The sequence below is a fragment of the Raphanus sativus genome, chromosome 2 (genome assembly GCF_000801105.2).
Source record: "Raphanus sativus cultivar WK10039 chromosome 2, ASM80110v3, whole genome shotgun sequence".
Lineage (NCBI taxonomy): Eukaryota > Viridiplantae > Streptophyta > Magnoliopsida > Brassicales > Brassicaceae > Raphanus > Raphanus sativus.
The window spans coordinates 34,375,511-34,388,175 of record NC_079512.1 but is presented as its reverse complement, the minus strand read 5'-3'; the positions used below and the strand labels follow the sequence as shown (position 1 = coordinate 34,388,175).

At 39.3% G+C, this 12,665-nt stretch overlaps 5 protein-coding genes, 1 long non-coding RNA gene and 1 other non-coding gene across 8 annotated transcripts in view; 5 read left to right on the top strand and 2 right to left on the bottom strand.

The window, feature by feature from the left end:
• LOC108816528 (calcineurin B-like protein 3) overlaps positions 1-12,665 on the top strand; it is a 56,580-nt gene that overhangs the window by 1,876 nt on the left and 42,039 nt on the right. The window lies entirely within an intron of this gene.
• On the top strand, positions 860-3,474 carry LOC108843693 (heterogeneous nuclear ribonucleoprotein 1). 2 transcript variants are annotated; one of them, XM_018616946.2, is made up of 5 exons: positions 860-1,078; positions 1,278-1,347; positions 1,598-1,834; positions 1,924-2,965; positions 3,059-3,474. In XM_018616946.2, exons 3-5 carry the CDS (start codon positions 1,607-1,609, stop codon positions 3,070-3,072), a joined length of 1,284 nt encoding a protein of 427 aa, XP_018472448.1. In that variant the 5' UTR covers positions 860-1,078; positions 1,278-1,347; positions 1,598-1,606; the 3' UTR covers positions 3,073-3,474. The 2 variants fall into 2 exon arrangements, with proteins under 2 accessions (XP_018472448.1, XP_018472447.1); XM_018616945.2 differs by lacking the exon at positions 1,278-1,347.
• On the top strand, positions 4,151-5,375 carry LOC108819468 (chloroplastic import inner membrane translocase subunit TIM22-2). Its single transcript, XM_057003261.1, has 5 exons — positions 4,151-4,394; positions 4,507-4,571; positions 4,645-4,717; positions 4,804-4,857; positions 4,964-5,375. The coding sequence occupies exons 1-5, from the start codon at positions 4,196-4,198 to the stop codon at positions 5,200-5,202; spliced, it is 630 nt and encodes a 209-aa protein (XP_056859241.1). The 5' UTR covers positions 4,151-4,195; the 3' UTR covers positions 5,203-5,375.
• LOC108828048 (uncharacterized) lies at positions 5,319-6,163 on the bottom strand. Its single transcript, XR_008942725.1, has 2 exons — positions 5,984-6,163; positions 5,319-5,686 (listed from the first exon to the last, which is right to left on the bottom strand). It is a non-coding gene; the product is annotated as an uncharacterized LOC108828048 (long non-coding RNA).
• Positions 6,127-6,199, top strand: TRNAA-AGC (transfer RNA alanine (anticodon AGC)). The gene has a single exon. It is a non-coding gene; the product is annotated as a tRNA-Ala (tRNA).
• On the top strand, positions 6,331-8,137 carry LOC108842376 (pentatricopeptide repeat-containing protein At4g26680, mitochondrial). Its single transcript, XM_018615271.2, has one exon. The coding sequence runs from the start codon at positions 6,474-6,476 to the stop codon at positions 8,049-8,051; it is 1,578 nt and encodes a 525-aa protein (XP_018470773.2). The 5' UTR covers positions 6,331-6,473; the 3' UTR covers positions 8,052-8,137.
• On the bottom strand, positions 8,138-11,433 carry LOC130508057 (glycerophosphodiester phosphodiesterase GDPDL3-like). The gene is made up of 8 exons (XM_057003246.1): positions 11,149-11,433; positions 10,774-11,067; positions 10,069-10,686; positions 9,947-9,985; positions 9,585-9,869; positions 9,305-9,450; positions 8,736-9,219; positions 8,138-8,656 (listed from the first exon to the last, which is right to left on the bottom strand). The coding sequence occupies exons 1-8, from the start codon at positions 11,258-11,260 to the stop codon at positions 8,361-8,363; spliced, it is 2,274 nt and encodes a 757-aa protein (XP_056859226.1). The 5' UTR covers positions 11,261-11,433; the 3' UTR covers positions 8,138-8,360.

The following is a 12,665-nucleotide window of genomic DNA, read 5'->3' as shown; positions in this document are numbered from 1 at the left end:
TTAAAATTTGGATTATAAGATTACAAATTATGAAACTATTACAATTTAAATCAAATTAGATTACATATCGGTCATCCATTAGTTCAATCGGTTAGTCTCGGGTTTTAGTGATTTTTTAATATGAATATTTTAAAAACCTAAATTGAATTGTTAGATCTCCGGATTAACCGGTATAATCACAATCGGGTTGAATTTAAAAACATTGATTTAAATGCAAAAATATTTTAGATACACACTCTTTAAAAGTTACCAAAATATTTTTTAAATTATTAGTGAAATTTTTAATCGTAAAATATTCCGCGCTTCCAAAGCGCGGGTCAAGATCTAGTTTGTTTCTTACGCAAGGAATAATGTGTGGATGTTGTGGAAAACATGTGCATATTTTTATGTTAACATTGTTTTTTCTTATTGTGTTGTATTTAAAAAGCTTTTGATGGGTTAAAGAAACAATATTTTTTTGTTGATCTTACCATTAAAAAGAAAAGCTGATTTACTTCATTTGTCATTTGACATAATTTTTGTACTTCAGAATTGTTTTTGTATATTTACTAATACACTAATACACAACTCTTGAATTTATTTTATTTTTTTCTGAGAGACTCCACAACTGAATTAAATAGTGTATTAGCAAATCGACCCAAAAACAAAATGTAAAACTATGACTTGGTTGTTTCTCACAAATGTATTGTTAGAGGAGAATATAAATTTTAAAACTAAAGAAGCTAGCATCATCTGGCTTCTATAAAAATAAATTATTGCATACCAAATGCAAATCTCAAATCTTTCCCTCTATTATTATATGTGACTGTTGTTTCCTCTCTCTTTTATTATAAGTAGATAAAATTAAGAAATCTTTACAGAAAAATAGATTAAAAGGAAATCTTTTTTAATAAGATTGAGAGAGAGGGAGGCCATCTCGACAAGAGAGGAACCCAATCGAGAGAGAGAGAGACAGAAAGAGAATGGGATGTCTTGAGAATGAACAAAACATCCTCTGTTTCTCTTGTCTTTGTCCCTTTTCCTAGATCTTAAGGTTTTCCATATTTTGTAAATCATCTGGGTCCTCTCTCCAAAAATGGTGAATTTCATCATCCACATATTTTAATTTTAATTTTTTTTTTTCAAATCTAACGTTTTTTCTTTTCTTCTTTTCTGTCGCTGTCCATTTGCCGTTTTTTCATCCTATTAAATGTCTGTTTCATTCATCTGTAGTTCTTTTGTCTGAAAATTTATATTGTTCTTTGTTTTGATTGGATGCTTCGTTGATCCATTGTCAGATTTGAAGATACTCAATTCCGATTTGACCGGGGACTTGGATTCTGTTTTCAGACAAAAAAAAAAAAGAAAGTAGATTTTCATGTTTCTCTTACCATTTGAAGTTTCAGTTTTCTATCTTTAGATGTCTCAACAATCTATGTAGATAATTGTCTTTATGATCAGATGAAACTCATCACAAACCTCATAGCTTTAAGCTCTTTAAATCTCACACACGATCGTCATTAAGATTCGCTCAAACATTTTCAAACTGATCCGTGTTTTACAAGATTGGCTTCATCGAGAATTTTGAGATCGCGTTTGTCTTTTTTTTTTTTTGCAGGAGCAAAAGATGGAATCTGCATCGGATCTGGGGAAGCTATTCATCGGCGGGATCTCGTGGGACACAGATGAAGAACGACTCGGAGAGTATTTTAGCAAGTACGGAGATTTAGTCGAGTCTGTGATCATGAGAGACCGTGCCACGGGACGTGCACGTGGCTTTGGTTTCATCGTCTTTGCAGATCCTTCTGTCGCTGAGAGAGTCATCATGGATAAACACATCATCGATGGCCGCACGGTTTATTAATTAAATCTTTTCCTCTCAAAAAATCAAAAAGATTCTCCTGGTGTCATTAGCTTCTGAATCTGCCTTTGATGCTTGTGCAGGTCGAGGCGAAGAAAGCTGTTCCACGGGATGATCATCAGCAAGTGCTAAAACGGCACGCTAGTCCAATGCACCTTATCTCACCTAGTCACGGTGGGAGAACAAAGAAGATCTTCGTTGGTGGTTTACCATCGAGCATCACCGAGGCAGAGTTCAAGAGCTACTTTGATCAGTTTGGTACGATCGCTGATGTTGTGGTGATGTATGATCACAACACACAGAGGCCACGAGGGTTTGGGTTCATCACTTTTGATTCGGAAGAGTCTGTGGATATGGTTCTTCACAAGACCTTCCACGAGCTTAACGGCAAAATGGTTGAGGTTAAAAGAGCAGTGCCAAGGGAGCAGCCTTCCTCAGCGTCTGTTAACCGAAGCCCGGTTCTTGGGTTTGTTGGTGGAGTAGTCTCTTCTAATAGGTCATCTGGTGATAGCTACTTCAGTAGTTTTGCTCCTGGCCGGTTTAGTCCTATTGGTAGCGGTAGAAATGATTTCTCTAGCTTTGGTCTTGGCTTGAATCAAGAACTGAGTTTGAATGGAAACACACTTGGTTATAATAGCCGGATCCCTGGGGGGCAATACTTCAACAACGCTTCTTCACCAAACCGTTACAACTCTCCAATTGGATTCAACAGAGGCGACTCTGCTTACAACCCCAGCAATAGAGACTTGTGGGGAAACAGTCCAGGCCTGAACTTGGGTGTCTCTGTTGGTAACAGCAGCAACAGAGGAAACTGGGGGCTTTCTGATACTAATGCCTATGGGAGAAACTTTGGGACGGGGTCTGGACTTTCTGCGTTAACATTCTCTGGTAACAACAACACAAACGGTTTTGATGGGTCTATAGGGGAGTTGTACAGAGGCAGCTCGGTTTATAGCGACTCAACGTGGCAGCAGATGTTGCCTCATCAGTCTTCTAATGAGTTAGAGGGCTTGTCTCGCTCTTATGGGTTTGGCATTGGCAATGTAGGCTCAGAACCATCTGGTAATGCCTCTGAGGGTTACCCTGGAAGCTACAGTGTTGGAGGAAATAGACAAACAAATAGAGGTACTTGTCTTTAAAGGCCTTTAGCTTTGTTGATATCTTCTGATGCTTTTCGATTCTCTAGTTGAGTATATAACTGAGTTTAACATTTTTTAGGTATTGAAGCATAGAGAAAAATCAATGAAGAAAGTGATACTTGTAGATCAAGAAACAAGCAGAGTTGTAATTTAGTATCATCAAAGTAGAGAAAGAGATACCAACTTTTTTCGTCACAGTGAGTTTCTGTTTTTTTTTTTAATTAATTCTTCTGTATCTAATTCTTACATAAAGATAAAGATCAGATAAGTAGCTGCAAAGATGCAAAGATGGGATGACTAAAAGAATTGGTTTCTTCGTTTGTCTCCATAGTAATAACTAGAGATCGTTGATTCTCGATCACTATATTTCTTTAGGTTTTCACTTCTTCTTCCTTCAAGATTCTTCATGCTGTGTGCTCTGTTTGTAACTCTAATTGTTACCTTTTGTTTCTTACATCTATTTTTTCTTCCTTTGGTAAACTTTGGATTTGAATTGTTCATGAGAATTTTATATTAGTGTGAAAGGAAACATTGTCCAAAAATGATTATATATTGTTTTTGCATTTGATATTATCCTTTTGTTTTTACTTGATTTGATTTGTTATTTTCAAGTTATAAGACTGGTTCAGCGCATATAATTCATATTATATGTGAAAAATGTAAAGCTGGTCAGTGTTAGAAAATGCATTTTTCACAGATCTAAGAAGGTACTAACATCTTGGTATGGTTTACAAGTGAGGTACTATAGTTTGCCAGCCAAACTTGTTGAACACGTCAGGTCTAAGAAATATTCATTCCCATATGTTTTTGTAGTGATATCTTAAATACTCTTTGCTTGTGTCAAGTTTCTATCATGTTGTAAAAGTTGGAAACATTCTTTGCATTGCATGTATTGATTCATCTTTTACTTTGTTTTTTTTAGCCTTAAAATGGCTGCGATTAACAGCCAGCATAAACACAATTTAGACGAAGTTATAACAGGAAAATAGTGTAGGTTCACAATTAGAAATTCAGCAAATATAGCTCCTTTTTTGTCACTTCGTTAATGGGCTTTTACTTGACCTTTATACATAAAAGACCCAAGCCCAATTCTCAGCCACTGTGAAGAAAACGCAGTCGTTTACTGTGCAAGCAAAGCAGTGTCATCTTCTGTGTAAGAAATATCTTATCTTAGGTACAGACCGTGACAGTATCTTCAGACTTCAACTTCTTAGCTATGTCGGCCGATGATTCTTCAAATGTTACAGATATCGACGGGAAGCTAGAGTTCAATTCAAACCTTAACTCTGACGGTGACGATGCAGCCAATAATGATTCCTCAAAGGCATTGACTATTCCTGCTCCCGCCGTTTGTCTTGTTCGGTTTGCTGGAGATGCAGCTGGTGGTGCCGTCATGGGCTCTATCTTTGGATATGGTGCTCTTCTTTATTTCTCTTTTGTTTCTTGTATGACTTGTTTTATCTGCTGTTGCTTTACAAGTTTATTGAACTCTCAAGCATTTGTCTCACTATACAAGTTCGGGTTCAGGTTCAGGATTGTTCAAGAAGAAAGGCTTTAAAGGATCATTTGCAGATGCAGGGCAGTCTGCAAAGGTAACGAATTTTACATATATGCTTTTATTGTTTGCAGTGAAACTGAGTCATTTTGCAATTTTCTTGTTTCAAGACTTTTGCTGTTTTGTCCGGAGTACACAGTTTGGTTGTTTGCCTTCTGAAACAACTCAGAGGGAAAGATGATGGTGCGGCTCTCTCAAATTACACGTGCCTACTTTTAGTTTTACATCAACTTGTAATGTCTCTCTTACTTAATAAATTTCATCTGCAGCCATTAATGTTGGAGTTGCTGGGTGCTGCACCGGTCTTGCTCTTAGTTTCCCTGGTAATTCAAACCGATTATCGTGTTTTCTACTTTTGGTTAGCATCATAAAGACGGATTAGTCACACATAAAAGGCTAGCTAACCAGATATATCCTTAATATGGTCAGGTGCTCCACAAGCTCTTCTACAGAGTTGCCTCACTTTCGGGGCTTTCTCTTTTATCCTTGAGGGACTAAACAAAAGACAAACAGCTTTGGCTCACTCTGTCTCCTTGAGACACCAAACCGGAGACATCAGAGATCATCAACGTCCTTTACCACTCTCCCTGGCTCTGCCGATCCATGAAGAAATCAGAGGAGCCTTCTCTTCTTTCTGCAAGTCCTTAGCTAAACCCAAGAAGATCTAGTTTCCCCATGATTCTCCTTTTCTAGCACCTTAGGTTCTCTCTGTAGATTGTTTGTTAATCATTCCCTGCTTTTGTTCAACTTTGTGAGAGAACGTTTTATGAATTGAAAAGGTTAATTGATGTACTCTGTGTATCGTTTGCTCCATAAATACGATCTTTTTGTTTTGTTCCAAGGTTGGAGATGGTGAAGGTAAGATTACAAGAAAATACTAAAAAAGAAATTGGAACTGTTGTTATGCTGACATAATCTGAATCTTGAGAAGTCACTTGCCTTGTTTCTGCCTGATGCGTTCTTTGACGAAATCATTACGGGCTTTAGTACGAGCTTGCTGAGGAGCAACGTTGAGATACGAAAGATGGATTCCAACGGCGAAAAGAGCTGCCCCTGATGCAAAAAACGCCACCGTTATCGCCAGTTTTCTCGGTGATGATGGATAGCAAAACGACATTCTCTCAAATGCAGTAATCAAACTCTTCGTTTTTGCTACAAATATTCAAAAGGTTCATGAATTAGTGAAAGGAATATACATACTATGAATTGAGATGAAAATGATCGTGAAAAGAACATTCAAGCAACTAGGAAGAGAAAATAGACACAATGGTGAAAGTCAAAAGAAGAGAGACTTTCTTAAGAGACATTCGATCGAACAGTTTGTGTGCACTATCTATGTTTCGTTAAAAAAACCAAAATAACGCACATCTAGAAACATGTTGGATATTAATGACCAAACTACGAGCACAGAAATAACGTAAACTGGTTGTATAAGTTTCTGGGTTTTACCATAGGGAGGGGGGGGGGAGCGGAAGCTCTGAGTTTCTGCAGATATAGACGTGCACGATATACAAAACAGAGATGACCGACGATCGTCTTTGACGATGTTCCAAGTATCGAAATTGTACCTAACTAAAACAGTTTAGCACGATGGGGATGTAGCTCAGATGGTAGAGCGCTCGCTTAGCATGCGAGAGGTACGGGGATCGATACCCCGCATCTCCAATTGTTTATTACTTTTCCATTATGGGCTTACATAGAAAGGCCTCCTTAATTTTTACTTTGTTAGGGGCTAATGGGCTGCTTCTCAGAAATAGATTATCTTACAGACTACTACTGTAACAAATGTTCGTCACTCTACTTTACATTTTTTAAATTGTGTTTAGACTTCCTTCGGCACACCTCCTTCTCCGGCACCGTCTCCGAAGTATAACTCTTGCAGTAGCTCTGGTGAAACCTGATTTCTCTGCTAAAATCTCCAAAAGCTTACTGTATTACGATGATCCGCACAAGCACTGGTGTTCATCGCCGCCGTCTGTGTTTCCGATTCTCAACTTTCGCTAGCCACGGTGAGCGAGATCCATCATCTGCAAACCCTACTCTCGTCTCTAGAAACAAGAACAACACAATCCCGATCCCCCACAGGAGCAACCCCGAACCCAAAGGCCAAGATCTCGACTTCGTCAACGTAGCTCATAGCCACCTGATTCAATCCGATTGGGACAAGCTCGAGAAGCTCTCCCACCGCTTGGACTCGTTCAGAGTCAAGAACATACTCCTCAAGATCCAGAAAGATCACGTTCTCTCCCTCGAGTTCTTCAACTGGGTGAAACACAAGAGCCCGGGCTCACACTCTCTCGACACCAACGCCGTCCTCCTCCACGCTCTCACCAAGAACCGCAAGTTCAAATCCGCAGAGTCCATCTTGAGAGAGATACTCTTAACCAACGGTGGTGACGTGGATTTTCCCGCGAAGCTGTTCGATGCGTTGTTGTACTCTTACAGGGAATGCGACTCTACGTCTCGAGTGTTTGACTCCCTCTTCAAAGCCTTTGCGCATTTGAAGAAGTTCAGAAACGCTACGGACGCGTTTACGCAGATGAAGGAGTACGGTTTCTTTCCGAATGTCGAGTCTTGCAACGCGTACATGAGCTCCCTGCTTGGTCATGGGAGGGTTGATATCGCTCTGAGGTTTTACCGAGAGATGAGGCGGTGTAAGATATCACCCAACACGTACACTCTCAACATGGTTATCTCGTGTTACTGTCGGTCCGGGAAACTCGACAAGGGTGTTGAGTTGCTACAAGACATGGAGAGGTTGGGTTTCCGGGCGACGAACGTGTCGTATAATACGTTGATAGCTGGTCACTGCGAGAAGGGTCTTTTGAGTTCGGCTTGGAAGCTTAAGAACGTGATGGGGAAGAACGGGTTGCAGCCTGACGTGGTTACTTTCAACACTCTTATTCATGGGTTCTGCAGAGATGTGAAGTTGAAAGAAGCTAGTAAGCTTTTCGGCGAGATGAAAGCGGTGAACGTGGCGCCCAACACTGTCACTTATAACACTTTGATTAATGGGTACAGTCAACAGGGTGATCACGAGATGGCTTATCGTTTCTATGAAGATATGGTCTTCAAAGGGATCGAGCGTGATATTTTGACGTACAATGCGTTGATCTTGGGACTGTGCAAGCAAGCTAAGACGAAGAAAGCTGCACACTTTGTCAAGGAACTGGACAAAGAGAGTTTGGTGCCAAACTCGTCGACCTTCTCTGCGTTAATAATGGGACAATGCGTGAGGAGAAACGCGGACCGTGGATTTGAACTGTACAGAAGCATGATTAGGAGCGGTTGCCATCCGAATGAAGAAACATTCAATGTTTTGATCTCTGCCTTTTGTAAGAATGAGGATTTTGATGGAGCTGCTCAGATGTTGAAGGAAATGGTCAGAAGATCAGTTCCTCTTGATTCAAGGACTGTTCATCAGGTCTGCAATGGACTAGAGCATCAAGGGAAAGACCAACTTGCGAAAGACTTGTTACAGGAGTTGGAAGCCAAAAAAGTTTCTTCAAGAACCTAGGTAACTAAAAGCACAATGTACATTATTATTAACCAAAAAAAAAAGATAATGTTTGTTCAGTGGAATACGAAATTGATTACTACGTCTTTAAGAATAGATACAATCTCATAAATAGTACAAGACACAATGCAAGAGTATTATGTTACAACAACAAATGAATATGCGGAAAAGTTACAACACTCCAAGAATCTCCTGTTCTTTTGGACAGAACTAAGAATATAAACAGGAAAAGAATTTACGGTTCCGGCTGTTAAGATATTGACTGAGTCACGCCCAGGAAAAGACATTATCAACAGCGAGAAGATGTGATCACATAAGTAGAAGAGAGGCAAAAACCATTGCAAAAACAGAGAGGAGAAGAGATAGAGCGAGTCTGGTTTGTCCACTAGGTGGCGGTGCAGTGGTTGATGGTGTTCCAGGAGTTGCGGTTGGGGCTTTTGCTGTAACCGGAGGTAGTGGTGGCTCAGTGACATCAGCATCTGTGAATACAGGGTTTGGAGCTTGAGCTGGAGGCAAGGCCGCAGGACTCACAACTTGTAAGAGGCCACCGGGTTGGACAGGGGCCATGTAAGGTAGCGTTTCTTTGCTGGCCAAACATTTATTCCCTGCAGAAGATATAGACAAAGTTAGGCATTGATGTTTAGCAATTTTGTTTCGTGAGTGCAAAATTTAAGGGACACTTACTTCTGTATCTTGCAGCTGTGAATGGGAACTCGGTGATGGTTCCATTTATACCGGGTCCAGTGACATACGAGTTTATCTCAACAGTTGCGTCAGAGAAGAAGTCATACGGTTGAGATATAAACTCATTCTGGAACAGCTCCACGTAAACTGGGAGCCGAGACTTCTGTAGCCTCTCCACCACATTTGTTTGCCCTGTGACGAACCCACCAACGACCGGAAAGACTGATTTTTTCACAAGGACAACAGCATTAGCGAACTTCTTAATGTCTTCGATAGCAGAGTCGAGAATATCACGGATGGTTTCTTCAACTTTGTACACAGTCTCGTACTTGCTCTGCTTCTTGAAGTCAACTAGAACCGAGCTGTTTGTTGACTGAATCATGACCTTTGTGGTTGTTCTATTGCTGTATCCAGTCTCTGTGAGTGCATCAAGAACCGCTTTGACCACGTCGAGCCCTTGCTTCTCTCTCAGGTATGCTGCATTCTGAGGGACGATAGAAAAGACTTGAAGAAAATGTCCTGGTAAAATGTGAAGAATTAAAAAGAGATATACACACGAGAGAACTTACCTCAACACTGATCAAAACACCGGAGAGAGTGGTGGAGTTCTTTGCCAAGTTCAGGAACTCAGAAAGCGAAAGAAACTTGCCAGAGTTTCTCTCGTTTGGATTCCTAAATATCTGGTATAGACTGCTGTAGGGGTTTGAAATAGCAGCTGCACAGTACGTTTGGAGAATGGGTTATTTATTTTGCAACAAAGCAAGTTATGTAACTTCTAAAGTAGCCTGTAATTTCACTATCTTGTATCTATCTATATGTAACAAGACCAGCATATGAAGAGAGACTTACGAGTCAAGGTCTGGATCTCAGGCCATGTGAGACTAAAAGTATATATTCCATTAACTGAGCTAAACTCAGGAACACTTGTAGAACGGTTTCTGAGAGGAGATTGAGCGACCGTCGTGGTGTTCCCGAGATCGATAGAACTTAAACAAAAAGGTTTACCGTCGCTGGACATTTGGACCGAGCAGTCGATGACATCAGCACCATCGTTGATTGCCTTCTCGTATGCCAAGTTTGTACATCCTGGATAGTCTCCACTCGCACCGTTTTTTGATATCACAAGAAAATCCACTGAAACATGAAACCATTTAAGTCAACTACTGAAAGTCATAGCAAGAAACAAAGATAAGTTATTATTACTCTCATACCTTGTTTTGTTGCGTTTCTGGCCACGTGGGAGAAGCATTCTGAAGGACAAAGATGAAAAAGAAAACTTTGATTTCGAGTATATTCATCAATATACACAAAGGGTTGAGTGTCTAGTGCTTACCGATGGATGCAGATGCAGTTATGGGAAAGTCAGAGAGCACACCATCGACAGAGAAGTTGCCATAGTCCATAAAAGACAGATACTCAGAGACCGGATCAAAACTGTAGTCGTGTGCGATATCGACATCATTTGCAAACCCTGACACAAACACTTCCAGCCCTGCTCTGTGAGCATCTTGAACCAAAGACGTGGCGGGAAGCAAGTACTGCTTGTCATCGAGTGGCAACACGTAAGACTTGGGGACAATGATCCCTGAAGCAAACGTCTTTACAAAAGTCAAGTTACTCAAGATAGAACCGTAGGTTCTGTTTGTCGTCGGCTCGAACTGCTCCTTCTCGAGGAACCTGAACACGAAGCTCGGTCCTTGGCGGCCGAAACGGCCAGCGATCTTCCTAAAGAAGTTGACTTCAGGGGAAGAGATGAAGTCGATGATGACAGTTCTGGAAGCTGATATCAGAAAGTTGCTCATGCTCAGATTGTGCTGAGCGTAGAAGGCATCGTGCTGAACGTTTAACCAAAAGCCTGGTGGTTTCATCTCCTTGTTTATGGTTTGGACAGTGGAGATCGTGTATCCATTAGCATCGAACTTGTCCGAACGAGATAATATACCTCGGATCACTGCAGAACAAAGAATAAGACATTTTGTGAGAAGATGCAAGAAGCATTTCACTAGTTTGAGTTGGGTGATGAAGAAGAAAGACTTACAAGAAACATTAGAGAGAGCTCTCAAGGAGAAATCGATGGTGAACCAACCAGGAGTAGGGACTCCATTAACCGGGTAAGTGGTTTGACCCTGTGGGTAAACAACTTCAACGTTTGAAGCATTGCTCATGGTTAGATCAGGGAAGCAAATCCCAGCTCCGTCTTTGGTTAATTGAAGATCACACCATAGAACAGTATCTGCTACACCTGTCTGCAACGCGAAGTTGTAAGCATCTAGGCTCGAATCTGGAAACAGTCCTGAGAACCCTCCACGAGCAATCACACGAGGAGAACGGCCTGCCAAGCAACAAAAGTTTTGAATTTTATGAAAGAACGTTCCAAGCAAGAGAGAGAGGGAAAGTGAGAGAGAGCACTCACCAGAGAGCGTCTTCCATGGAGTCTTGGGTCTTTGAGCATCGATTTGAACAGCAAGCAGCTGAATCAGAACAAGGCCACAGAGTAACAGCGAAGAAGCTCGTGACCCTCGCATTGTGGGGACTAGCTCGCCGGAGATTCGTACTAACCTGTTATTCTCTTATCGCCGGCGACTGACTTCACCGGCTTCTTTTTACAGAGAGGTTAGGTGGAGAGAGAGAGAGAGAGAAAGAGTCTAGCTGTTTCGTTTTGTGGGATTCTCGTTTATTAAAAATTAAATTAAACGAAAAAGTCTGATGATTTATTCTTACAAGTTTACAAAAGTGTATCTATCATTGAAATGATTTTTTCTAATAGAATAGTTGTAGCCTACCACAATTACGCGTAATCACGTATTTGTTTTCAGACAGTCAAGGAGCCAAGATATTTGTTGGTCGGCTTAAGCTGATCGATGTTGCTGAGCTCTTTGTTCCTCCGACTCTTTCAAGTTTCAACAGACATTTACCGATGTTAAATTACATTTAAGTAAGTACTGTATTTACTCAAATTTTGGAGAGAATATTAAAAATAGTATTTCATGTTTCAAGATAATATATGCTTTAGAATTTTTATACATATAAGTATATTAGATTTATTTTACAATTACTTATTTTTCATAAATTTTACACAATAAATTTAATAGATATATTAAATATTTTTATATACATAATTTATCATTACTACATAATAGAAATATATTAAAATATAATAAGTATATTTTTGAAAATAGTTAAACAGTATACATTATTTTATTTTATTTTATAAAACGAGTATATATTGTTTTGAGACTGAGAAAATAGTAAAGTGTTTAGTAGAATTCATGTTGTCTTTATTAATTTGTATCCAATGCAAAATTAGGCTTAATTCTAGAATGGATCAAGCTTTTATGTTAGTCAATGCTTATTTTTAAAATCTGCATTTAACTTTTACTAGTAAATTTTACATAATAATGTTTGTAAATTGTGGTGTTGTAAAACATGTGTGTTTAATACAAATACTGTTTATTGAGTATTACAATAAACGTTTTGTTTATGTTTGGGACATTTTAGTTTTGCTGTAGAAACCTATAGACTAGCATGCATAACATCATTAATCATTTTAGTTTATTCTGTTTTTTATGGACCTTTCTTTGGTGTATGCATTTATTATACCGCTTTGAGTACCTGTAAAGGTCATTATTATGACCACCAATTCGCTGATATGATGAATAGTACCTTTCATGCATTGGCATTCATGTTTGATTTTGTACACACAAGTTGGTTATATTAAAACGTTTGAAAAATTCAAAAACAGACTATTTAAACAGTATAAGATAAATTTTTCATTCCAAGTTTGAAAAGGTAAGGAAAGTATTTGTTAGATTATTAATAATAATTTTGACACGAGTCTATATATATTATATAATTCCCATAAGAAAAAACTAACCTGATCATTTTCTTGTAAAATCTACCATAAATTTTCTATATTTTTTTTTGGTCAAA